Raw genomic sequence first — 26,894 nt, 5'->3', positions numbered from 1 at the left:
ACTGTGTGATTACTCATACCATGGGAACAAGGAAGGATCCTTAGCTTATCTCCATCTTCATATTCCTCCAAACAGATAGCACATACATCATACTCATCTCCTGGAATAGAAAATATCAATAAAAATATGTAGATAGATTCACAGAAACTTTACAAACTTTTATTTTAAATAAAACAATCAAAATGCTGTGATTGTCTCTAAATGATGCCTTTGTTGTTCTGACTGACGTAAAGAGCTACTTCAAGTTCTAGAACCTGAAGTTTTAATTATCCTTTTACCCAAATAAGGCAATTAAAAATAGATGTCAGAGTTGTTTATCTTGATTGTCTTTGTCTATGATTTTCATAAGAGTCACAATTACATTAGTTTTTCACCTAAGCACTCAAATATTAGTTTTGAAATATTTTATACTAACAAAATTTCACTAAACTTTTGAAGGTCTGACTCATTTTTATGGCTGGTGACAGGACTGAATTCAGGAATGCTAGGTAGGAGCTTCACCACTGACCTACAATCCTGTCCCCTGCCCACACATACACAAAAGCACATTAAAACATTTAAACACCTGTAATATGTTAATCAAAGTAGATTTGAAGTGAAGGCACGTTTGGCTTCAAATAACCAATGTGTAGCAGTTCTGTGGTGTCATAAGGCTGATATGCAAACAAATGGCCAGGGAAATACGTATTCATCAAACGGCTACTTAATAGTAACGCCATTGCTACTATGTGTTCCCTTTATTGCCTTAAAGAGCTGGTTTCTTTAATTCATAGATCTTCTGGGATTCAAAGGATACATTTTAAAGGAAGCAAAGTAGTGCACTTTGAAATACAGCTACTTTTGGAGGGTAGATTTGAAAATGCTTTGTTACCTCAGTGACTGCTTTAGTTTAGTTTAATAAAAAATTAAAAAAAAAAAACCTTAGGAAACAAAAGAGGGTTTCATTGCCTGCCATACACAAGGATAACACCTTTAGAAGGTATTAGAAATAAAGCCACTATCAGGGAAAATAGTCTGGATGGGCACCATATATAAAAGGGAATAATAGCTTTTTTCAGGCAAGTCATTTGATGTCCTCTAGTCAATTTACACATTGTAAAAAGAATCCAAAACAGACAGCTTTAAAGAAACTTATTTTTTGTTGTTGTTTTACTAGTACCTTGATTTTGCTTACTGTATTATCACTATCAAATACACTGACAAATCCATGTGCACACATGTTACACGCACACGTGGAGTTTGGTCAGGCTGATTAGACAGTCCTAATTAGAAATGTTAAAGAGCGTTAACGTTTGTGATAGCCTATAATTACACAGATTAATCGCTAACATGGATTTTGAGGGTAGAGTCCGAACATATTAAGCAGTTAAGTCATGACTGATGTTACCGTACATCTCAAACATTTAGTCTTAGACCTTGTAATATCCCTGTTAGAAACCACTGTGTTAATAGGGATCAAGGTAGAGAGGGAGAATGATTTGGATTTTTCACATGAATTCAGTATGGCCACAAGAGACTGTATACAGAATTACAAGTAATATATTTGTAGTACTTTAAGCTACTGTGTTTGTCATAATCTGTAACCCAAGAAACTAATGAAGAAGCTTTCTTAAAGAGGAATTCAAATAAGGCCGTAAGTGTACACTGAACTTACAAAAAGGGAAATACATTATTGGAAGAGTAAACAAATATAAAACATTTTCAAATAAAAAATTTGCCAGAGTCATGCAGAGTAAGTAATAAATGACAATGGAAGGTAAAGTTAATTGAGTATCATTGAGGCAGATTATGAAAAGCTCTAAATACCAACATGAGTGTTCTAAGGTAAAACGGCAGACAACAGAGGGCAACCGAGACCTTCCAAGTAGAGGAATAAATGGTGGCTTAAAACATATTTCAAAACCATCAACAAAGAACTGAAAGGAAACGGGCCTGAGATATACAGGTAAATACAGAGACTGTAAGACTAACTTACTGTCCGGCACTTTCAGGATTTAAGTAATAAAGTTGGCTTGGGTAATACAGTAATAAGAATGAAAAGCAATGATCCAGTTCCCATCATCTGAAATTTTATGAACAAACACAGCTAACAGAAGCTTGGGGTGAAATAAAAAGTAATGTATAAAATAAAAAGTTAAAGCTTTGGATGAACTTTTTAAGTGTTTTACTTGACATTAGTAAGATGTAACCTGGAATAAGAATGGGAGAGAGACTAGGAGAAAACCAACCACACAAAGAAGTTGGCTGTAGAGACTTTTGTTTTAGCAAAAAATTAGTAAAATAACTAAATATGATGACCTTGTTCACACTTCTGTGAGTATACTTATCCTAAAAAGTTGTATGACTGCTTTATTCAAAGACTAACTATAATCTAAGAAGTGTGTTTATATTTTGTGCAATGATTATATACTAATAAAAAAGAAAAATATTTAAGTGTGAAAATAAAGAAGTATGTTCAGCCAACAGAGTGATCTTATCAGTGGACCACTAACTACAATATATGAAAGTGGCATTGTGATAGGGAATCATACTTTCACGGAGCTACGTATAAATTTATGTTTATCCTGGAAATTGAAAACAGGATCATACTTTTCCTCATGTAAGTTTCTTAAGGTGCATCTAATGGTAATAGGCACACATTCACTTACAAAGGTAACGGGAAAAATCAACCTTGGCAACTGAAAGGAACCACCCTGCTGGACACAGTAGCTATGGCAGATCACATGTTCGGGTTCCTTTTTCTGTAGAAGTTAGGACATCCTGAAGCTCACCTGCCCTACCGGATCATGGCACTACAGTTCTAGACTTGCTTTCAGCTCACAGGAACTCCTTATTTGAAAAGATATGGTTTTGCAATGCTTTTTTTCATAACTGAGCAAGATGCATAGCACAAATATTATCATGGAAGTTATGTTAAGTGGGTTCTCAAGGTCTTGTCCAAGTGGTAGAATGAGGTCTTGTCCTTCATTCTTTCTACTGTATCATGCTGGAGGAAGTACTGGCCAAATAAAAACTGAAAAACTTAAAAGCCAATACTGAGATATATAATTTTATTAAATATTACTATATAGCAAATAAGAACTTTTAAAGCATAATCACTTTATCATGAATTTCTTAGTATCTGAATGTATTAACAGCATTCAAAGTAAATTCAAATTTCACCAACTGTCCTGAAAATATTTTTTTTTCATAGGTGACTTGTCCTAAGCAGGGCCCAGGCTCTCAGCTCCCTGCTCCTGCCACTATGCCAGCTGCCTTTCTGTGTCTTACAGATGTGGAGAGGTATCTGAAAGGCTGGTAAAACTATCACTTGAAGTGCCTGACTGAAGTCACCCTGCATGGGTAGGAAAGGATACTCCCAAGAGTCACAAGGTTGCTAAGTAAGAACTTAAGTCCCGGGAGTAGGTTGTCTTCCTATGACTTGTTGGCAAAGGAATCAGTCCCCTGGTACCCTACAGACTATAAGCTTATTCCCACTGCTACTGGTTGCACACCAGAGCTAGATGGTAAGATGCTATTTCTAAAGAAGGTACACACTGGCAGCAGGACATGGAGAAATGAGGCTGAGACCAAGCTGAGACCAAGTCTCTAATTAGACTATGCAGACTCCTGAGGAAGAACTGTTGCTGATAGTCCTGCTCAAATAAGGAAGCTATGTGCTATAAAGCAATGATACACCAGGCAAGCTGAACACCCTGGTGTAATAGTGGCATGGCTCTTATGGGTACAACCAACTGCTCTTTAAAATTAGATTTTTGTTTTGTACCACTAACCTGGCAATCACTGTATGGACCAGACTGGCCTTGAACTCATCTAGGTCTACCTGCTCTGCCTCCCAAGAGCTAAGATTAAAGAATGCTAAAAGAAAGAAAAAAGAAAAGAACTTTTCAATATTTAATTTAGGTGCTACTTGTACTTTAAAATCCTACAATGGCTACTCATTTTAGAGGAAAAGCCAATGCTGTAAACCCCTTTTAAACCATTCTAACCCAGGGTGGTCTCAATATCTCTTTCTTTTTCACATTGTTTGTGTGCAAGTGTGCACACACTTGGAGTTAATTCTCTCCTTCCACTATGTAGATACTGGCGGTCAAACTCAGGTCATCAGACTTGGAAGCAAGCACCTTTACCTACTGAGCTATCTTGCCAGCCCTCAACATCAACTTTTAAAAACTACTTTGTTTTAGGGGAAAATGTTTTTAAGGTAGGTCATAGCACTAAGAGGGGAAAAGCAGACATGGACTATCACCTCTGACAAGAAGCTATCTACAACTAATACACACATGTACAGGAAAAATGAGTTTTCTCCAATGGACTCAATGGAGTCCCACTTTTTTTTTGTTTGTTTGTTTTGTTTTGTTGAGACGAGTTTTCTCTGTGTGGCCTTGGCTGTCCTGGACTCACCCTATGCTGGCCTTGAACTCACAGAGATCCACCTGCCTCTCTGAGTGCTAGGATTACAGCTGTGCGCCACCATGGCCCACTTCTCCCTTGGTATATTAGCCAGATGCTCATGCTCAGGCCTCATGCGCAGGAGTAGTCAAAAACAGAAAGAAAACTCAAATATATTTTTGTAGACTTTTGACTCAAATTGCTTTATTTGGACATTTTTTGTCTCATTGGTCTTTGCCTGTATATCTTGGTTTCCTTTTGTATGTGTGTGTTTTTGCAGAGTTTTGAGTGTGTGAATGTGTGTGTGTCTTTCTTTTGGTTTTGGTTTTGTTTAAAGAAAGAAAGGGTATGGAGTTGGGTCATTGGGTAGTTGGGAGGATCTGGGGGAAATTGGAGGGGAAAACATGATCAGGATATATGAAAAAATTTTAATTAAAATAATAATCAAAGATTATCTCATATTATTCAAAAAAGTCTTTAAACCAAGAATTAAGAAATACAAAACTAAATATACAAAATGGAGCTTTACAAAGTGATTCCTAAAGGTAGACTTTCACACTGGATGTGGTCTATAAACAACTTTTAAGTAACTCACCTCATGTGTAGTACAGTTTTATAGCATCTCTGTCCTTTTTAAAACTGAAATATGTTTTCCTATTTTTTTTGTTATATTTTTCACAAGATAAAATTATAAATGGTAATAAAGCACTTGGCTCTATGGAAAATAAAACTTGCTTTTTATTTATTATTCATTCATTTACTTATACAGATGGTTTTTCTTTGTCTGCCCACGATGTGCATGCCTGGTGCCCATGAAATCCACAAGAGAGTGTTGGGTTCTCCCGGGACGGGAGTCATATATGCTTGTAAGCCACCATGTGGGTCCTAGGAATTGAATCCCAGTTTTCAGGAAGAGTGGCCGGTGCTTTTAATCACTAGGCCATCTCTCCAGGCTCTAGAACTATGTTTTAATACTTTTTCTATTTGAACCTTCTTTAAACAATCTTTAAACAGAACATTTAATTTGTATATATAAAAACCTGAAGCCTGAGAAGTATTAGCCCAAAGGATTACCATGTATGTACCCACATTTGAAGCTCACTAAGTGCAGAACACTGACGGTAGTGTAAACCTCAACTCCTCTCCAGCTCTGTCAACGCAGGTCCAGCCTCTGTGAACCTCTCTGTCCTTGCATATATTGACAGGATATTAAAGTACCCACTTCATATTATTATGAAAATTAAAGGACATGCAGAGTGCAAGCATGTGATAGCTATCTACGGCTTTATCAGCACAATAGAGTAGTATGGAACATAGCAGCTGAGGGCATAGGAATGTTAAATGAGGGCAGACTACCTTATGGAAGAAAGTGCTTTTTTTTCTCTGACAGAATCCAGAGCTACTGGCACTGGTGGTGGCAATATACTTTTTTTCATTATTACTTTTAAGATTTCTGCCATAAAACATCTTTCCCCAAATATTCATTATTAATGTTAGTTAGTGTTAAGAATGGTATATAGCAGAAACTCATAAATTAGTAGTAAGTACGGTTCTTGTGCATTCTGAAACACACTAAATGTTACCATTTAGGAAACAGAAATATTCACTTACCCTTCTTAAATTTATGTACAGGGAGTTTTTTAAGTTGATCTTTACGAAGTCTGTTTCTTCTGTTTCTATGTCTGTCCTGAACAAATTTTGTGATCTAAAGACAGGAAGAAAAAAAAAAAAAAAAAAAAAAAAAACCAAACATAGGTCAGATATTAAATTATACAGATAGGAAATTGGCACTGAAATTTAAAAAAAAAAAAAAAAAAAGCTCTTTAAGTTTCTGGATAGCTTACGCTGTAACACCAATTCAGTTTATTTCAATCCTAATGACAATATTATTAAATCATCAAGTTAAAAGTGATTAGTTAACTTAAATATTATCCTTTAAATTTCTTATTAAATAAATTTATTGTCTTAAAATTATTACATTTATTTCTTTATGTATCTGTTCTGTATGTATATGTGCATACATGCATGTGCCACTGTGAGCTTGCACAAGTCAGAGGATATCTTGGAGGAATGGGTTCGTCCTTTCCACCACCTGGGTCCCAGGAATCAAACTCTGGTCGCAAGCCTTATCCTACGAGCTATTTTGGCAGCTTTGACTTTACACTTCATTTACTGATAGGCCATTATAAATTATAATTGACATTATAAATAGTCTATAAGTATTGTTTACAAAAATATAAATAGTAGACTGCAAATTAGAAGTACATTAATTGGTCAAAAAAAAAAAAAAACTGAAGTTGAGGCTGAAGAGATGGCTCAGTGGTTAAGAGCACTTGCAGCTCTTGCAAAGGAGCCAGGTTCAGTTTCCAGCACCCACATGAAGACTCATAACCACTTACAACTCCAGTTCCAGAGGATCCAATGCCCTCTTCTGGTGTCTGTGGGCACCAGGCAAACAGGTATAGAATACCTCAAAAATAAAAAGAATGGCTAATTAATATACTCAACAATTTGCATAAATCTCAAAAATTATGTTGAAAGATGATACAAAAGACCACATAATCATAATGCCATTAGTATAAAGCTATTGAAACAAACTGCAGTGACTAAAATCAGGTTTGTAGTTATCTAGGTGTGAGGGTCAAAAGAGACATCAAAGAGCAAAAGGAACTACTAAGAAACATGAGAATCTGTTTTGAGGTGGACATCTCATCATCTTGATTGTAATGGTAATATTTTCATACCCGTGTTTTTGACTACGAATGTATGTAATCATATAAGTGCTAAAACTTACTAAGATGTACAACTTAAATGTGTGTGGCTTTTATCTCAACCCTATTGACTTAATATCAATTTAATAAACTTATAATATTAATTAAAATTGGTATTAAAGTTAAGTATTTTCAACGTTTTAAATAACCATTAAAAAATACCAGCATGAATGTGAGGCTAGAAATATAATTCAGTAGTAGAATGGTTGACTTGTTTATATATGGCCCTTGTGTAAATCCTTGGCTCTAAAAAGAAAAAAAATCTCCAGCAATATGATATAAGCTCTTAAACCAAGAAGAAAAAGATAAAGTTGTATAATCTAAATTTACATAAAAGAAAGCTGAAAAATACGTAGACATTAATCCAAATATATGACAATAATAGATATAAAAGAAGTAAGTTCATCATTTTTTAAGGAAGTATGTAATAGGAAAAATCCAATTCCATGCTATTTACAAGAGACAATTAAAACTGAATGACACCTTAGGGTTTAAAAAAAGAGAGGAATACAGATATACCACAGCATATTAAAGTAACAGCCATATACCAGAAAAAAACAGAATAGTCAAAAGAATACTTTATCAGGAATATGCTAAAAACTATGAGCATAATATATAAAGTCAAACATTAGGGAATTATATCTAAATCAAACACCAATTTAAATACATTTAAATAGAACTGCACTAGCTCCAGCTATAGGTAACAAACAGGTATTAGAGCATGGCCAATCCAAGTGTGAGTGTGCGCAAGACACAGTAATGAAAGACAAAACCACAGTTATGTATGTGGTTTGAGGCCTCAAACACTTCAATCTTAAATAAATATAGCATTCAAATTAACCTCCCCTGTTTCTTCTTCCTTTGTTGAATTGGGCTATCAGAAGATTAAAAATAATAATTCTGTTCTATTAGTTAGCACTGTTTTAGAAACTTAAGAATTCAAAAATACAGACAACTATAGTCAAAGTTCCACAATTTTGTGAATATACTGAAATCATTAAATTGTGCATATAAAGCAGACAAATGCACACACTTAAATGGAAGGACATGTAACTGCATTCCCCACAGACACGAATGACATTTATAAAATTTGAATACAAAAGGATGTCACAGAGCTGGAAGATTATATCAGAATTCATAACATGTTTTCTAACAATACAACTGAATTAGAAATATATAGAAAAAAAGATACTGAGAAAAATATGTGTCAGAAATTTAAAACTATTAACATGAATCACAGAAAAACTCACAGTGGGTAACAGATTTTTACCATCCAGAATCTCAGCAACACAAAGAGATCATGAATTATGAAGGAAGGTGAAACTCTAGCTCTCTGGGGAAAGAAAGAGCTTTTTACTGAGCCACAGAGTTAGACAACCTTAACTACTCAAATGTCTGAAAGCAGCTTTGAGATGCTGTGGGTTAAAACTGATGGTAGGCTGGAGAAAAGGCAAGTATGCCTACTTACTCCTCCAAATGAACTCCAGGGACAACATTCTCCTCTCCTAAGACAGAAGGGACAAAAAAACAGACAGAGGCTGGAACTGAGTCCTCTTCACACAGGAGGAACAACCAAAACAGACAGAAATGTCTTACAATGAAGATGACACTTTAGGCCTTAAATAAACTGTGCAGCCCAGTTTCAATGGATAAATTAAAATTAAAAATAAAATACAAATCCTGTTTGTTTTTAAAGATTTTAGTTCACCTAAATCCCCTAAGGGACAACAGTGTAAATAAGAGCAATAAAAATGACTTTAGGGTGGGGGAGGGGGAAGTTTTAGCCAAGTGTGGAGGTACATGCCTTTAATCCCAGCACTTGGGGAAGGAAAGGGAGGTGAGTTCTCTGTAAGTTCACAGTCCAGCCTTGTCTACAAAATGAGTTCCAGGACAACCAGGGCTGTTAAACAGAGAAAACCTGTCTTGGAAAGAGAGAAAGAGAGAGGTGGGGGGAGGGAGAAAAGAAAAAAATACGTATTTTGTTCACTGAGAATACATAGATCCCAAAGCAGTGCGGGCCTGGTTTATTATGGATGTAGAAAGAAAGTCTACTTCTTTGAAAGACAACTAAATCACATAAACATCTAACAACAATGCAAGGCACAGATGGCTAAGGATAAAGAGAACTCATTCTACCTGTGACAAAAATTCTTTTAAAACCGTTAGTAAAGTATATGAATAACAGAAATCACTTTATCTTATTACACTGAAAATGACTTAAAAATATAATTAAAAAGTTGAGGCCTTCCAGGAAAAATGGAAGACTTTAAGGTGCCTCCACATGCCAGGTTAAGGAGAGACATCAGGACAAGAAAGAGCAGACCTGACTCCAAAGGAAGAAAATAGAAGTCAGCTTCAGAAACTCAGAATGGCAGTGACAGAACCAATCAGACAAGGTAAAGAAAAAGATGGGTAAGCACTGAGAAAAGGTAAGCTGCACCAAACACAATTCCAGCCATGGCTTACTGGTGGGGTGAGAAGACACAGTCACCTCATCCCCCCAAATAAGCTGGGTGACTGATCAAAGGAGACTTCCAAGGGACAAGCTTACTGCCATCACTAGGCTGCAATGCAATTTCTGGTGTAGGTAAGAATGATACCTCTCCAAACCAGTGAAGTAATAGCGAAGAACCCTATTTTAACCCATATGACTGGAGGGTGAGATCTTGAAAGGAAAACTATGTTTAAAGCTGAGCTAGACTATGGACCTGAGAATAGAGAACACGCACAAGCCCCAGGGACAAGAAACAGTCCTGGAAGACACTTGGGAAAAGCAGGAGGGAACAGATGCTGACCAGCTGAAAGTATAGGCTACAGGAGGGTTGGCTCAGGGATTAAGTGAATAGCCCACCTTTGGTGGCTGGAACAGGTATATCAATGGAGATAATCAGACAGTCTGATGACCCTGAGCATGGGTTCCAAGTCTGCAGACACTTGTAAACTGTCCATTACTGCAGAGCCCACCAGCTTGGGACTAACACTTATATCTTGAACATATGAACACAGGTCTTCCCTCTGTACACATCTCAGAGCTGTAGCTCCTTCTTATGCATCTGACATATGAGAGATGGTTCCTGCTCCCGATATAACTTTGGGAGCCAACCCACAGACTACTAAGCTAACTAGGACCAGCAGAAGTCCCTGGTGCACAAAGAAGTTACATTAGTGGAGACACTTTGGTGGACACTTGAACAACACAAGCTCAACACCAGCAGAAATCACATGAAAGACAAGAGGCTCCAGCTTCAACTGACTCTCCCGCGTGGCCTGCCCACCTCACACATGTAACTAGCACTCTCCCAAGTTTTAAGGACTTTAATCCTTCATTCCTGCTGACCCCTATTTTTCTTTACTTTTTCTCTGTATGTGCATGTACATATGCACATATATGAATGTGTGTGGAGGACAGAGGTAGAAAACTGTCTTCCTCAATATCCACTTTGTTTGTTTACTGAGTCAGGGTCTCACATGAAACTGGAGCTCATGCATGCTGCTAGGTGGGCCTCAGGGATTATCTCATCTTCACCCCCAGCACTGAGATACAGGCCAGAGCTTCTGGATGTTGGAGATAAAACTTGGTCCTAATGGTTGTCCTTGAGGCATTCTTCTGACTACACCATCTCTGTAGCCTCTATTTTTATTTTTCCTTTTCACATCAATTTTAGCAGTTAAATTTGATTTTTTAAAATAAAATTCCCAATCATATATTCTTCTAGTTTTGTTTATGCTTTTTTCATTGTTAAATAATCTTTTTCTTTTTCTGTCTTGCCCCTCCCACCATGTTTCCTCCACCAGCTCCATTGCTATACTTTAATACCATTTTATCTTTTTTTTTTAATAAAAAACTTACATGTATAATGTGTGTGTGTTTAGGCACACTCATGACACATGTGAAAGTCGGAGGACAACATGCAGGAGCTTTCTCTTTTCACCATGTGGGTCCCAGGGACCAAACTCAGATCGTCAGGTTTTGAAACAAGCACTCTCTGATCCATCTTGACCATATATTTTCTTTATATAATTTGTTTTCCAACTTTGTCATGATTGTGAAATCTGTATGCTCTTGAGTTGTGTGTAATCTCATACTCTTTTCCCTTTTATAACATTATTTTCCAATGTTTTTTCCTTTTGTATGTTTAATCTTGCTTCTCCTCCATTTTTCCTTTTCCCTGTCTTCTTCATTTTATTCATTCATCATTTTTACAATTATCTAACAATTCAGAATTAGTTTTCCCATTCGCTGTTTTATGCTCATTGGTGATCAAGTGGGCTAGGGTTTAATCTACTTTAGTATATTTCTATATCTTATAATCTGAGTAGTAATGGGGACTGTGCCTTCATGGAAAATATCCATAAAAACAACTAGAAATCTAAACATACAAATGTGTAACATACACACTAGGAATACTGAGGCAGCATGATTCCATGAAAATATCCTAATTCTTCAGCCACTGAATTGAGAGATACTTAAAATGCTGAATGAAAATGTCAGAAGTTTAGTAGTAAAGATGATTGGTGACCTGAGCTACACCACAAACATGAAGAGTTATCAATTCCAAACCTGGAGAAGAAAATCAGCAAGAGAGGAAAATATCAGAAAGTTAACAATATAGATGAAAATCATAACATGATAAACAAGAAAAGAAATCTAGATTTAAGAAACTAAACAGAAATATTTAAAATTTTCAAGAAAGAAAGAGAACACACAGTGGAAAGCACCAATAGTATACTTGAGCAACCAGGTGAAAGAATGGAAGAGATAAAGACACAGTTGAGCAAACAGTACATTCAGATATCATAAGGAAAAATAAAATGAGCATGGCCATGTCCAAGACTGCTAGGATACACTTGAGAGACCAGCCTAAGAGCCCACAGGGTGGGAGCTGAGCGAAGAACTAAATGCATGGGAATACATGTGTGTGCCTGTACATAGCAAATGAAAACAAAGCACTCCGGGAAACTGAGAATGAATACTCTGAAAAATAGTCATCCCACCAAGAGCAATCTGCAGACTCAAGGCAATCTTACCAAAACTCCAACAGCATTCTTATTCCTCACAGAAAAAGAAAAAGAAAAGACTCAAAATTTACATGAAAACACAAAGCATAAAGCCAAAGTAATCCTGAGCAAAATAAATAATGCTGGAAGCATCACCATACCTGGTTTCAAGTTATACTACAAAGCTACAGCAATAAAAACAGCATGATACTGGTACAAAAAGAGACAAATAGGTCAGTGGAACAGTGGACCCAAATATAAACCCATATAACAACCACCGTATGAGTTTTGACAAATTTCTTAAGAATAGTACTGGAATAAGATGGCTCTTCAACAAAAGTGCAAGAAATATTGTCTATCCACATGTAGAAGAATGAAACCAGGTCTCTTATGTCATTCTGCACAAAAATCAGCTCTAAGTGGACCAAAGGCTTTTAATGTAAAACTTGAACCTATGAAACTGTTACAAGAAAAAGTAAGGCTGGGAATAACTTAGTCCAGTGGCTCTCAACCTCCAGGGCTGTGACTTTCAATACAGTTTCTCATGTCCGAGTGAAGCTCCACCCTTTTCGTGTCATCTGGACCAACAAGATGTTGTCCTGTGCTGGGACTGATAGACTCCACACAGGTATGCATAGTACCTTTGGGAACCCCCAAGGCATAGTGCCTAGGGTTCACATTGGCCATATTATCCTGTCTATCCACACCAAGCTGCAGAATAAGGCATGAATGATTGAGGCTCAAGTTTCCTGGACAACGAAGATCCACAACTCAAAGAAGTGGGGCTTCATCAAGTTAAACAAAGATAAATTTGAAGACTTGGTTGCAAAGATACAGCTCATTTCTGATGGCTGTAGGGTCAAATATGTTCCCAGCAGTGGTCACCTTGACAAGGGGAGAGCCCTGAATTTTGAAGGCTTCCACAGTGTTCTCCTATACCCTTCCAAGTCATGTTCATTAACAAATCTCACATCTCTTACAACCAATCTGGAAGAAAAAAAAAGGGGGGGGTCCCTGTAGAAGGACATCCAAGACGGTCCTCTGACCTCCGCATGTATGCATACAGTGACACACATAATACACACAGAGAGAGGAAGAAAGCAAACAATTTCAACACCAGCCAAGGCAAGGAGTTTCTCAATAGTACTTGAGTCACTCAAGAAATTAAGTCAAAAACTGACAAGTAGAATCTCATGAAGTCAAAAGGCTTGTGTACAGTAACAGCTCCCTCTGTGAAAAATAACCAGCCTACCGAATGATAGAAAAATATTTCCTAGCTATAAATATGACAGAGAATTTATATGTGGAATATTAAAAGTCCAAAAACTAAACAAGAAGTCAAACAACTCAATTAATAAATGAGCTAATGAAAAAAAAAAAAAACAGTTCTCAAAAGAGTAAACACAAATGGCTATTAACATTTGAAAGTGTTCAATTCACAAACGATCAGAGAAATTAAAATCGAAATGACCTTGGATTCCGCTGTAACACAGAATGTCAGTCATTAAAAAACCAATAACCACGAACACTGGCATGGATATGTGCAATGTGAGCCCATATAAACTGCTAGTGGGAATGTACGTAGTCTAGCCATTATGGAAATCAATCTGGAGGTTTCCAAAAGAGCCTAACACTTATCTTCCATATGATCCCCATATGTCCTGGGGAATTTACTCAAAAAACTTCAAGTTGACATGTCATAGATAAATATACATATTCAATGTTAAAAGCAGCAGGATTTATAGTAGCTAAAGTATGGAACCAACGTAGGTGTCCAACAACTGAGGAATATATAAGAAAAATGTAATATACATACATACAAACACCAGGGTTTTGTTTGTTTGTTTGTTTGTTTTGTCAACAAAAGTTACACCACTTTCAGGAAAATAGATGCAACTGGACATAATCATATCAAGCACAGTAAGTTAATCACAGACAAATACAAGTCACTTGTATTTGTGGTTCCTAGATTTTATATTGCTATACAAAGTCGTGTGTGTGTGTGTGTGTGTGTGTGTGTGTGTGTGTGTACACATATATGACTTGAAAGTAAAGCTGTCTAAGGACCAATGGGAGGTAGAGGCATGAGAAATGAGAAAAGGCATTATGAGGAGGAAAATGTTCAACAAACAATAAATAGATACATAAAAACTTTAAAAGTTTGAATGAAGATACCCTCTCCAAGGTGAAAAAAGCCACTCTCAGAAGTCATGATTATCAACTGCAAATCTCAGGGCCAGTATGAGCTACTAACCTAAGAGTTGTTAGCTGGGTATCCCCAGAGGCTTCCAAAATAATACAGGCTATTTCTATTGCTGTTGGTTGCCTATGAGGGCTACATGGTAAGACCTTTTGCCGAGGCTGCTATAATTCCAGTCATACACAATACACAGAGATTAAGCTGAACTGAGGCGTAAGCTTCCTAACTCATAGTACTGGGAGGTGCTAATTCAATCTTATTCAGCAAGATACTTAGTACACCTTGATTCTATACTACCGAGCAGGCAAGCAAGACGTGCCCACTGTGTAACTGGCACTACATGGGGGTAACCACCATTTCCTTGCTGGATTTGTGGTCTTTTTCCCAAGAGAAAAATCATGTCTAGCACTGTAGACCTATAAAACTGTTAGCTAAGGGCTGGAGAGATGGGTTGGCAGGTAAGAGCATTTGCTGTGCAGGCATGAGAACCTGAGTTTGGAGACCTATCACCCCTATAAAAAGCTGCAGACATGGCTGCATGTGCCTGTAACGCCAGCATAGGTGGGCAGAGAAAGGCAGATTCTGAGAGCTCACTGGCCATCTAGACTAGTTGAAATGGTGAGCTCTTAGTTTAGTGTGAGACCCTGTCTCAAGGCAAGGTGGAGAGTTATAGACAAAGACACTTAGCATCTTCCTCTGATCTCTACATTTACACAGCCACTTATTCACATATATGTACCACACACATACACCATACATACATAAATACACATACATAAGAAAAAAAGAAAAAGAAAAAGCCTGTAGCTAGGGAAATCACAGAACCTAGCAAGGAAGCTTATGCTATTGTTTTACTAAAAGACATGATATACCTATCAACTCACCTCTAAATCTTTATGCTTATGCTATGTTCCTGTCAGCTTTAGTCAAAGAAGCTTTTTTTCCCCGAGTGGGAGGCAATTATTGCTGGGATGGTCAAAGTTCTGATAATACATCACTTATTGAATGTCTAGCCCTAAAAGGGACATCTACATTTGCCCTCCAAGGTTTAGGGAGTATTGCTGGAAAGAACATAGGAGTTGGAGGGAGGAAAGAGAGGAGTAACATGAAACGCTGCCTTTGGGACACGAAATGGCTGTCATACTCATGATTATAAGTGTTACAGCTCTGAGGCGAAGGTATACTGGGAATTGGGAGTCAAGAAATATCACAGGCAGACTACACAACAAACCTCATAGAGACTTATTGGGAAAGACATAGGAGGGAGGGTGGCTACCTCTGCTCAGGAGAGAAGCAGCAAAGAACTGGCTTATATAAAGGTTTCCAGAGGTGGTAGTGGGGAGTGTCTTTCCAGGGTGGCCTGGGATTAGAAGGATTTTGTGGCCTCATCTTAGACCTGGCCACTCTCTCTCTCAAGGGGCTAGAAAAGGTGGTATGGCTGTTGGGAGTGGGGAGGGAAGGATGGAGGACAGGGTTTAGTCGCTCATGTCTCAAGGGGCTTATAGTGATCTCACACAGTTATTCTTACCTTCACAATACCTGCCTGTAAATATTCCTTCATGGATGAGGGTAAGATCATGAGCCAAAGTGACCATGCTCTAGTAAATAACATCCCATCCATAATCACAAGCAACTCTAATTAAACTCAGTGGGGCACAAAGAGAGAAGGGGAGGAGAGACAGACAGACTACATGAAAGTAGGAAGGAGACTCATTGAGACCAAGGGGACAAAAGAGAATGCGCATGATCAAAATTCATTACATACATGCATAAAAATGCCAAAGAATTAAATAAACTTTAAATGAAGAAATTAATATTTGATGTGTCTTTAAATCAAGTGCCCCTAGGTTGTAAAATCTGGTTTACATATGTACTAAACACAAATATGCACATGCTGTTCATCATGCTTTTAAAGTCCATGACAAATGGAGGGAATAAAGGTTCTTAACGAATACTTGAATGTTGTTATCTAGTACTGTAGCACACTAATATTAAATCTGTTATTTTATTTGTTAAGTTAGTTACATATATATTAATCTCTGGAAACTATACACTAATAGTGGCAGCGACAAGTCCATGGTGTGATCAGACTTCACAGACAGAGCTAAGCACATTAAATGGCTAAAAGTCTGTGTGTGTTCTATCATAACTTTTAAAACATAAAAATAACTATACCATCATAATCATTCTAGTTTCACACAGTTAAGGCTTTTTCTTATTTTCTAATATAGCATATTTTTAAAATAAAATTAAGGATATCTACTACTTAACCCTCTCTTCTTCATTTCCTACAACTCCTGATCACTCTGATTTGCAGTGAATCCCCCTTTGACTTTTATGTCTTTTTGTTGTTGTTTGGTGCATAAGCCAATTTAATGAGTATAACTTTACAGGAGTGCAGGTAAAGGTTATTTCAGCAGCACAGATAATTTACCAGTGGCTACGGCACTGAAGAAAATGTTTCTTCTACAAAATCTCCAGGAGGAATGGTGTCTAATGAGGCCCTCTCCCCTAATTGTTAACTGCCTACAAATCCTCAGGGAAATGAGGATCACCATACTCCATGATGGAACGCTGACAAGGCCCAATACTGTGCAGGAAGTCAAAGCTGCTGAGAGACTAAAATGGCAAGAAAGAGTTTTCTATAATTTTTTCTGTTAATATTTGAATAAATAATATTGAATAATTTTACATTTATTCTCCCTTCAAATATAACACATATTATATGTCTAGAAATTTCCTTGATATAAACCTAAAAAATTTAGGACCTAGCCAAGTGTGATGTCACACACCTTCACTTCCAGCACACAAATCTCTGAGTTTAAAGCCAGACTCATCTACATAGTTGAGTTCCAGGACAGCCAAGGATATACAGTGAGGCACCATCTTAAAGGGGGAGGGGGAGGTGAATGAATTAGGAGTGACCCGAGCAAATATTAGCTTATTATCATTTTAAAAACAACTTGGACATCACCTAGTCTAGAGTCCTGCAGCCACACTCTGGCTATAATGATCTTAGAGAACCAATGTACCATCCCTTTACCTCAAGCCTTCAGAATATTATAATTTACATTTTAATACACATTCTCTCAAATTTACTTCCAGGTGAACCTGGACAGTTTGTTGCTAATACCAACATACCACTACACAGACTCAAATGACACTTTATTAGATGTCTATCCACTGTATGTGCCAATCAATACATCGCCCTTTTTTCTCCGTAGTTTTTAATTTTATTTTGTATATGTGTGTGTTTTGTATGTATGTGTGTGTGTGTATATACATACATACATACATACATACATACATACATACATATATATATATATATATATATATATATATATATATATATGCACCACATGCATGCCTGGTGCCCACAAAGGTCAGAAGAGGGCATTAGACCCCCTGGAACTGGAATTACAGATGGGTGTGAACCGTTACTGTGAAAGTGGTGGGACATGAACCCAGATCTTCTGCAAGAACAAGTGCTCTTAACACTGAACTATCTCTCCAGCCCTCCTTAGTTTTTTATTATACATTTCAAGCTAAGATACAAATATCAGTATATATCCCTCAAATACTGTTTGTGCATGTTTGCACATGATATACATGTATATACAATTAATAGATTCAGACAAACACTATGTATTTGTGTACCCCAAATTTCTATCTAGATACAGAACATGCTTCTTACCTGGGAAAGTTTCCTTCTACCATTCCAGCAATCCTTTACCCATCTCCAGGTCCCTGATCACAATTACTGTTCTTTCTTTGTTTGTTTGTTTAGATTTTTTTTTTGTTTTCTTTCACACTATAATTGTCTTTTCAAGAACTTTATATAAAAAGATATACTCCACATGTAATCTTTCATATAAGGCATCGTTTACTTAAATTTTCAATGACTTTAGGTCTACTCATAGTGCTTTTATAATTATTAGAAGTCAACTGACCTACCATAAAAATGACTATCAGGATGAGGCAGATGCCCACTATGATGAGGAAGGGGATCAGATAGTATTCCAAAGGGAGACTCAGTTCTGGAACTAAGATAACGTGGCCCCTAGAAGAAAGAAAAATTAATAACTAGTAACAATTATCAAATCCCGTCATTTAAAAACAAAAAATAATGACATGGCCAATAAATCTACTCTGCATATCTCATTTTCTAAAATATCATTTACATAGTTTAAGGCAGTGGTTCTCAACCTGTGGGTCATGACCCCTTTGGGGGTTACATGGCTCTTTCTTTCATAGGGGTCACCCAAGACCATCAGAAAATACAGATAATTACATTATGATTCACAACAGAAGCAAAAATTACAGTTATGAAGTAAGAATGAAAATAACTTTGTGGTTGGGGGGGGTCACAACATGAGAAACTGTATTAAGGAGTTTCAGCATTAGGAAGCTTGAGAATGCCTAATTTAAGAGAGGCTTCTTACATTTTTGTCTATTTTGCACATTTTTCAGAAAAACCCCTCGAGGAACATTATTTACTGAATGCAGCAAACTATGCATAACTTGTATTTTATATGTAACATCAGCATAAAAAGCAATAATAGGGCTAGAGAGATGGCTCAGTAGTTAAAGAGTATTTGCTGCTGTTGCAAAGGACCTGGTTTTAATTCACTGAACCCACATGATGGTTCAAAACCATTCAAAACTCCATTTATATGGGATCCAACACGTTCTTATGACCTCTACAAGCACCAGGCACACACATGGTAAACTTCCATATACATAAGAAAAACACACAGAGAAAATAAAATAATAAATAAACCTTAAAAACAAACAAAAACAATTGTACCTCCAGTAGCATGTAATAAAAAACTCTACCTCATTCATTTCCATCAACATAAAAACTTAGAGCTAAAAAGAGCTCAATGCTTAAGACCACTTGCTGCTCTTGCAGAGGAACAGGGTTCAATTTCTAGTATCTCTATTGGGTGACTCACAACCACCTCTAACTCCAGCTACAGAGGACCAAATGCTTTCTTTGGGCCTCCACAGACACCCAGCATGCACTTGATGTACATACATAGATGTAGGCAGACACTCATAAATATAAAATAAAAACTAAAAACTTTTTTTTTAAAACAGTTGCTCTATAACAGTGGTTCTCAACTTTCCTAATGCTGTGGCCCTTTTAATATAGTTCTTCACGTTGTGGTGATCCCAATGATAAAATTATTTCATTGTTACTTCATAACTTTAATTCTGCTATTGTTGTGAATCACAAGGTAAATATCTGCTATGCAACCCCTAAAGGGGTCATGACCCAGAAGTTGAGAACCACTGCTCTAGAATAATTACTGACACAAACAATACCCCTTCCTCCTTATATACTTCACCTACTGGACCTGGTACAATAGACACAGTCCCTGTATCCCTGCAGTTATCTATGAGATGTGCAATGAAAAAAAGAAATCTCATCAAGCAAATCCAAACGGTAATTTCTTCTACATGTCCATGTTCTCCACTGTTTGGCCAGAAGTGTTACAGAAATATATACACTGTGGAGATTGGAATCAGAGAATATCAAATACCTCATTCCTCTTTAATATAACCATGTTGTTGGTTAGACATCACTTTCACAAAATTGATAGACTCCTATCAGATAAAAACAATAATAAGGAAAAGGGGAGGGGGAAAGGGGTGGGAGGGAGGGAGAGAAGGAGGGAGGGATGGAGGGAAGAAGGGAGAATGCCATTGGGAGGAAAGGAGGGATAGGGCTACAACAGGATGTAAAGTGAATTCAAACAAACAAATGGCAATGAGGTCCAGGCATAGTGTTGTACAACTGTAACCCAAGTGCTCACTCAGGAAGCAAGGGCAGATGGATCTCTATGAGTTCGAGGCCAGCCTGAGCTACAAAGCAAGTCCAGAACAGCTAGAGATTGCTACACAGAGAAACAAACAAAAACAAAAAGATAAGAATTAAGTTCACTATCTGTATTTCATGCATGGCCACATTTGACATGATATGAAAGCATTGTTTTACAACTACTCTGAGTCTAAGGAGAGGTATACTACACTCAGCAATGTGGATTTCTCTGAGGTACTAGACCAGAATAGTGTTGGCCATGTTATCCTACCGCTTACTGGTAGGTGATTTTCCCCACTAAGCTGATAAAAGCATATATTCAGTTCAAGGTAAAGTAATAACTCTTAGTATAAAAGAAAATAAGAACAAGTTGCTTCTTTTCCCACTAATAGAGATCTTTGGGATTTTACAATCTTATGAAAAAAAAATGAACAGTTTTATTCCCAGCTATTTTTACTGCTATCATTTGTCAAATTTGCATGCAAGGAATTCAATACAAATATGGATAATATCAGAGATTTTTTTTTCCAAATATTGTAAATACCCTCTAAAATTTGCTAGGATTGCTAGAATAAAAATGTCACTTTCAGCAGAAGATAATAAATTATTTCACATATATTTTTGCAGCTTTGTATAAAATACCAAGGAAGGAAGGAAGGAAGGAAGGAAGGAAGGAAGGAAGGAAGGAAGGAAGGAAGGAAGGAAGGAAAGAAGGAAGGAGCAGGTTTGGGCCAACCTATTTAATTGATCATCTTTTTTAGCAAAAGGAAATAATTTTCCAGTTCTAGCCATGTACCCTCTTTACTACAACAAAGGTACCACTGATGTGATCACTGTGTGATTGATCTTCTGGTATGTCACTATCTCACTCCCCCATGACATGCTATAAATTAACAGTGCTGGGTCCAAAACTCAGGCTGCTCCATAACTAATTTTAACCATCTGTAGTTTCTTTCTTTTTCTTTGTCTTCCTTCCTTCCTTTCCTTCCTTCCTTCCTTCCTTCCTTCCTTCCTTCCTTCCTTCCTTCCTTCCTTCCTTTCCTTTCCTTTCCTTCCTTTCCTTCCTTCCTTCCTTCCTTTCCTTCCTTTCCTTCCTTTCCTTCCTTTCCTTCCTTTCCTTCCTTTCTTGCTTTGCTTTTTGTTTTTCAAGACAGGGTTTCTCTATGTCACCTTGGCTATCCTAGACTCACTTTGTAGACCAGGCTGGCTTTGAACTCCCAAAATGCTGGGATTCTAGGCGTGCACCACCGAGCCCAGCTTCAATTATAATTTAATATCTTTCAGTAGAAAACTTATGTTTCATCGATTCTGAGTTTTATTTCATGCCTATCACTTATGTAGATACATTTTTCCCATATGACAAAACAAAGTGTCCTATGATTTAGTATGTTGAATTGCTCAGACATAACTTGCTAGGCAAGAAAAAACAAGCTAAAAAAATCAAACAAGGAAATTCCAATAAAGTATAAATTAACACGTTAGAATGAAAATGCTCTGTTTATAAGTACAAGGCTGGAATTCATTACAGACATTCCCAGATGCACTGATTCTATGTGTCCTATTCATGCTTGCCTGCCACATTTCAAATCATTTTAGCAATGGTCAAGCAAAGTGATTAAATTTTTAAAAATGACATATTATGAGAATTCTAAATACTGTAAAATTGACTATTTTAAGCATCTTAAATTATAGGTTGTTCTGACTTGTTTATTGTCAACTTCATACACGTTACAGTCATCTAAGAAGAGAGAAACACAATTGAGAAAATGTCTTCATAAGACTGGCCCACAGGCAAGTCTGTGGGGGCATTTTCTTAACTAGTAATTGATGTGGGAGGGCTCAGCCCACTGTGGATGGTGCCACCCCTAAGCAGCTTGTCCTGGTTGGGGTTTTTAAGAAAGTAGGCTGAGTAAGCCATAGGAGCAAGCCAATGAACAGTGATCCTTCATGGTTTCTGCTTCAGTCATACTTCCTTCTCAGTGTAGGACTGTTACCTGGAAGTGTAAGCAAAATAGATCACTTCCTTCCCAAATTGCTTTTGGTCGTGGTGTTTTATCACAGCAATGTAAATCTAACTAAGATACAAATTCATATTCAAGATACTGTTCTTTCTTTAATTATTTAATTTTATTTTATGTACATAGGTGTGAGGGTGTCGGGTCCCCTGGAATCAGAGTTGCAGACAGTTATGAGCTGCCATGTGAGGGCAGGGAATTGAACCCAGTTCCTCTGGAAGAGCAGCCAGTGCTCTTAATCACTGAGACATCTCTCCAGGCGATACTGCTCTTCCTTCACCAAGCTGACAGCAATTACACATGATTGAGAACTGCTTCTTTTCCATTTTCATATCTCACACAGCTGAGCCTACAGAGTAACCCCAGATGAATCTCAATTTTTGAGGAGGAAAGAGGTACTTTAAACAGTTTTAAGAATTTCTTACCGCATTACCTTCTATGACCATGCCCGAACACTGTAAACTCCATAGGTAATGCAGCTAATACTTTTACTAAGTATTGATGACAACATTAGCAACTCTCCATAGCATGAACATAATTTTAATATATAATCAAATTTGTATTTAATACAAAATACAAATCCAAATAAAAACATTTTTTATAATACAGTGGCTTGTATTAAGAGATAATTTGGTACTTATTAACATATTAAAAACAATTTTTCCAGGATAGCCAGGGATATATAGTGAAACCGTGTCTTTAAATAAATAAACAAATATCAGTGTAACTAAAATTATATAATTCTACTCTAAAAAAATAAACAATCTGAAGTTACATGACTTATTTTTTAATATTTATTACTTACCCTTTTTCATATGTGAATTCATCTTTCAGGGAATTAGCTGATGATTCACCAATAAAGACAGACGGAATGTCAATTTTCTTTAATGTATCAACTGTGTAAAAGAAAAGTACGCTTATTTGTAAAAAGCCAATATTTAAGGTTCTCTCTAACAGCAACAAATGCAATAGGAAACAATTACATCCAAATTCCAATGTCTACTGGTTGATCATTCAGACTGCAGACTGAACACTTACCGTAAAAGTGTTCAGAAACATATGACATTACAAAGTTGAGATTTGTCATACACACCTTTACTTAGTTTTCTTAACAGTCGTACAAGGTAGAGACATAATTTTTATCTTTAATATTTCCATTTGACTTAGTCTTCTAAAGATAAAACTTTATCAAAGAACAAAGAAGAGGGCAAAATTTTAACCTTCCATCCCACACATAACTTAATTCCTAAGTATAGAGGAAATTTTACTTTACATTCTCATTTCCAGGACAGAAATAAGCCACCAACGTAAGAAATCTCCACTTTAAAGAAGTCTAACAGACAACCCATGACTCTGGCTCTCAAGAGGGAGATGGTGACAGGGATTAAGTGGCATGAGGAAAGGAGCTAAGAGAGTTCCAACTTCCTCCTAGAGATCACAGCAGAGAAAGCTGACCTCCACATTTAAAACAAAAATGCCACCAAAATTTTTAAGAATTACCCATTATTCAGGTATGGAAATAATCAGAAACAGAACTAAAAGCGATCTTCTTAGGGGAGGGATTTGATGGAGACAGCTTATTTAAGGCTGAGCATTCCAAGGTCTCCCACTCTCTGCATAATGTCTGTCTGTGGGTTTCCATCTGCTGCAGGAGGAAGCTTCTCTTATGATGGGCGAACAAGGCACTGATTTATGAGTATAGCAAAATATCTCTAGGAATCACTTCATTACTCTATTCTTTTCTTTCTTCCCTCCTTTCTTTTCTTTTTTAGACCAGTATTATTTGGTTTTACCTTAGTTGCCTGGGTTATCTAGCCTCAGGTTCTTGGTCACCCAAGCAGTGTTGGGTATGGTTTCCATCTATGGTATGGGCTTTAAGTCAAATCAGTGATTGGTTGTTTATTTCCACAAGGTTTGTGGAACCATTGCCCTAGCATATCTTGCAGGCAGGATACCTTATGAGGAGGTAGAAGAGTATAAGAGCCAGACAGGCTATTGAAGACACAAAGAAAAAAAGGCTCTCTAAATCAGCATGAGAAATGCTCATGTGAACTCTTAGAGATTGAAGCAGCACGCATAGAGCCTGCATAGGTCTGTACCAGGTTCTCTGTATATATATGTTATTATAAGAGGACCCCAGACCTCAGTAGGGCCCAAGTCCTTAGCACAACTAACTCAATGGTAGAAGTACATTCAGGCTGTAAACTCAGCATGTAGACAGCACCACCTGGCAAAACTGAAACAAAGACCTAATCCAGCAAAGTCCATAGTTAATGGGACTTTAAATGCACTAACCTTGCTTTGTTTTCTGTAGTTCTGCTTCTGGTAACTGTTCTCGTTCTTCTTAGCTGAAGTATGTCAACTCAGGACATGCTATCTATGCTTAAAAGCTCATCCTGAGAAAGGCTCGGGACTATACTGGGATCCTGAACAATAAATAATAATAATAAATACTAAAGACTTCCTATTTGCTTATACCCATGTCCAAGCATTCATCCAGGGGATAACCAACAACTAATTGTTCTTAAAAGTCTGCTCAGTAGCATGGAATTCATGCATGGTAATGCAAACCTAGTCAATTACCCATGGCTGGTGACATCACAGACTCTAGTGGAGAACTTACTACTGACAATTTTTTTCCTAAAACAGCATAATTTCTAACTGCATTCTGAATACTTATTCTTCTAATCACAGTAAGTGTAGCTCTCAGCCCTCCTCAAAGAAGCTTCTTTTTGCAGTAGATGGAAGCTACTAGAGGAATCTACAAGTGGTCAAAATACAGAGCCTACAGTGCCAAGCTCAACTGATAGTCTACAACACAACCTCTATACCTAAGGGTCAAGAAAATGGAGTAAGGAAGAGCAGGAAGATTCTAAAATACAGGACCACGATGTCAGCTGGAAGATAGTATCTTCTGGTCAAGACAAGAAAACTGTACTCATGAAATCTCAACAATACAGTTGCCCAAACAAGACCTGCTGGGGTCCAGCCCCAGGGGAGGTCAGAGCCAAAGAAGGCTGGATGCAAGAGGAGGAAAGGAGGAATGAGTCAGGCATGGGGATAGGGAGGAGTTTTATATCCTGACTGATCGGCAGTCTGGGTGCTTCTTTATTTATACAGAACTCAGTAGGTAGGGAGAGATGCATGTTGTTCCAGAACACAGATCTATGATAAAAACAGAATTATCTTTTACAGTCATTTTCCCTCATTAACCCCACAACCCAACTTTTAAAAATATTGTAGTTGCAAGGGCATATTTTGCCAAACCAGGACAGCTCATTCTCTGGCTGGTAATTCTTGTGGTTTCAAGGACATAAAGAAAATCTCCAAGCCAGCCTAGGCAGATTGTCATGTCCAAAGCAGTGCATTATCAACTTTCAATAGTCAGAATACTAATTGTCATTATTAGGCCTAAGAAAAATTTTCAGGCCGAAGTTGCTGCAGTTATTATTTAATAATTTAATGCAATGTTCATATTTTATATATTTGTAGAATTTATTTATATGTCTAATCTTGGTATTTTTTTGTTCCTTGGTCATATGACACCACAGTGGCCCTATATGAGCTCACTTTTTCTAAGAAAGAGAGTCCTAATGCTTTATTCTTTGATATTTATCCACACCATTCTTTGTCCATTGGTATAAGAAAGAGGGTTTTAATTTGATCTGCTGCCAACTTCTTTAGCCCACCAAACACTGCTTACCTTTTTAAGTTTACTTTGCTCTGATTATCTTGTTCCTGAGTAAGTGGCAGAGGCAGATGTGCCAAGAGTATCTTTGAGTCAGAACCTCGTAAAGAGGTCTCTGTAATATTTACTTGAGTCAAAACCTCCAGGGTGTAAGGAAAATCTTCAGGTAGGGCCAGATAAAGATATCTCCTTAAAAGCAGGAGTAATATGGTCAAGACTTTCCTGGGGAAGCTTAGAAGCAGTATTCCTGGGAGAAGGTGTAAATGATTCATAAGAAAACTTCCATCAATCCACTATCCCATGTTGTACAAGTAAAAGATCCCCCAAAACATGTGACACATGGAGCTCAATGCCAAAAAGTGGGAGACTGTACCTCAGCAATTGATGACTCAGCTCAGCTTTGCTGGAGCTTTGTCAAACATCTGTTCTGGCTTTATGACTTTCACCGTTCTCATTAGATATGGCTGTATCAAAGACCTACACAATGATAACAACTTTATTGTCATGTTGAGAATGACAATAACCATAGTTAACATGTCATCATCAATGGGAAAATTTTCACAAAGCTCCACCTCTACATGAAGAGCTATAGGCAATCAACAGCTTCTAAGAGAGAGAGAGGATAAGTTTTCTCTAGGATGAGCCCTTGATCCGTTATCCAATCCCAAGTGGTCAGCCCTAAACACATGTACACACAAACAACACTAAGTGACTCTGTAGTGTGTATGTGTGTGTATGTGTGTGTGCCAAACAATAAGAGGAGAGAAAATCATAAATTTGAGAGAGAAAGAGGAAGGGACAAGAGATATTGGAGAAGAGAGGGAAGGGCAGAAATTTTATAGATACAAAACTCATGTGAAGTTCTCAAAAAAATTTTTTTACTTAAAAAAAAATATATGATAACCCTGAGTTGTAAAAGCTACATTGAGTGAAGGATAGAGTTTTAAAAAAAAATCACCAAAAAGCTAAGGTACACACCTTCAATTATGGCACCCTGAAAGTG

The 26,894-nt window shown here is 37.1% G+C and overlaps 1 protein-coding gene across 3 annotated transcripts in view; it reads right to left on the bottom strand.

Annotated features, from left to right (window-relative positions):
• Positions 1-26,894, bottom strand: part of Rnf13 (ring finger protein 13) — an 81,638-nt gene that overhangs the window by 2,063 nt on the left and 52,681 nt on the right. For all 3 annotated transcript variants that reach the window (XM_055596860.1, XM_055596859.1, XM_055596861.1), the window contains 4 exons: positions 23,009-23,099; positions 18,319-18,424; positions 6,004-6,097; positions 20-100 (listed from right to left, as the gene is read on the bottom strand). In XM_055596860.1, coding sequence (XP_055452835.1) covers positions 20-100; positions 6,004-6,097; positions 18,319-18,424; positions 23,009-23,099 — 372 coding nt within the window. The remainder of the gene's footprint in view (positions 1-19; positions 101-6,003; positions 6,098-18,318; positions 18,425-23,008; positions 23,100-26,894) is intronic.

The sequence above is a fragment of the Psammomys obesus genome, unplaced genomic scaffold, assembly GCF_907164565.1.
Source record: "Psammomys obesus unplaced genomic scaffold, mPsaObe1.curated_primary_1811, whole genome shotgun sequence".
Lineage (NCBI taxonomy): Eukaryota > Metazoa > Chordata > Mammalia > Rodentia > Muridae > Psammomys > Psammomys obesus.
Note: the sequence above shows the minus strand (reverse complement) of the source record. Positions and strands in the feature narration are given on the sequence as shown.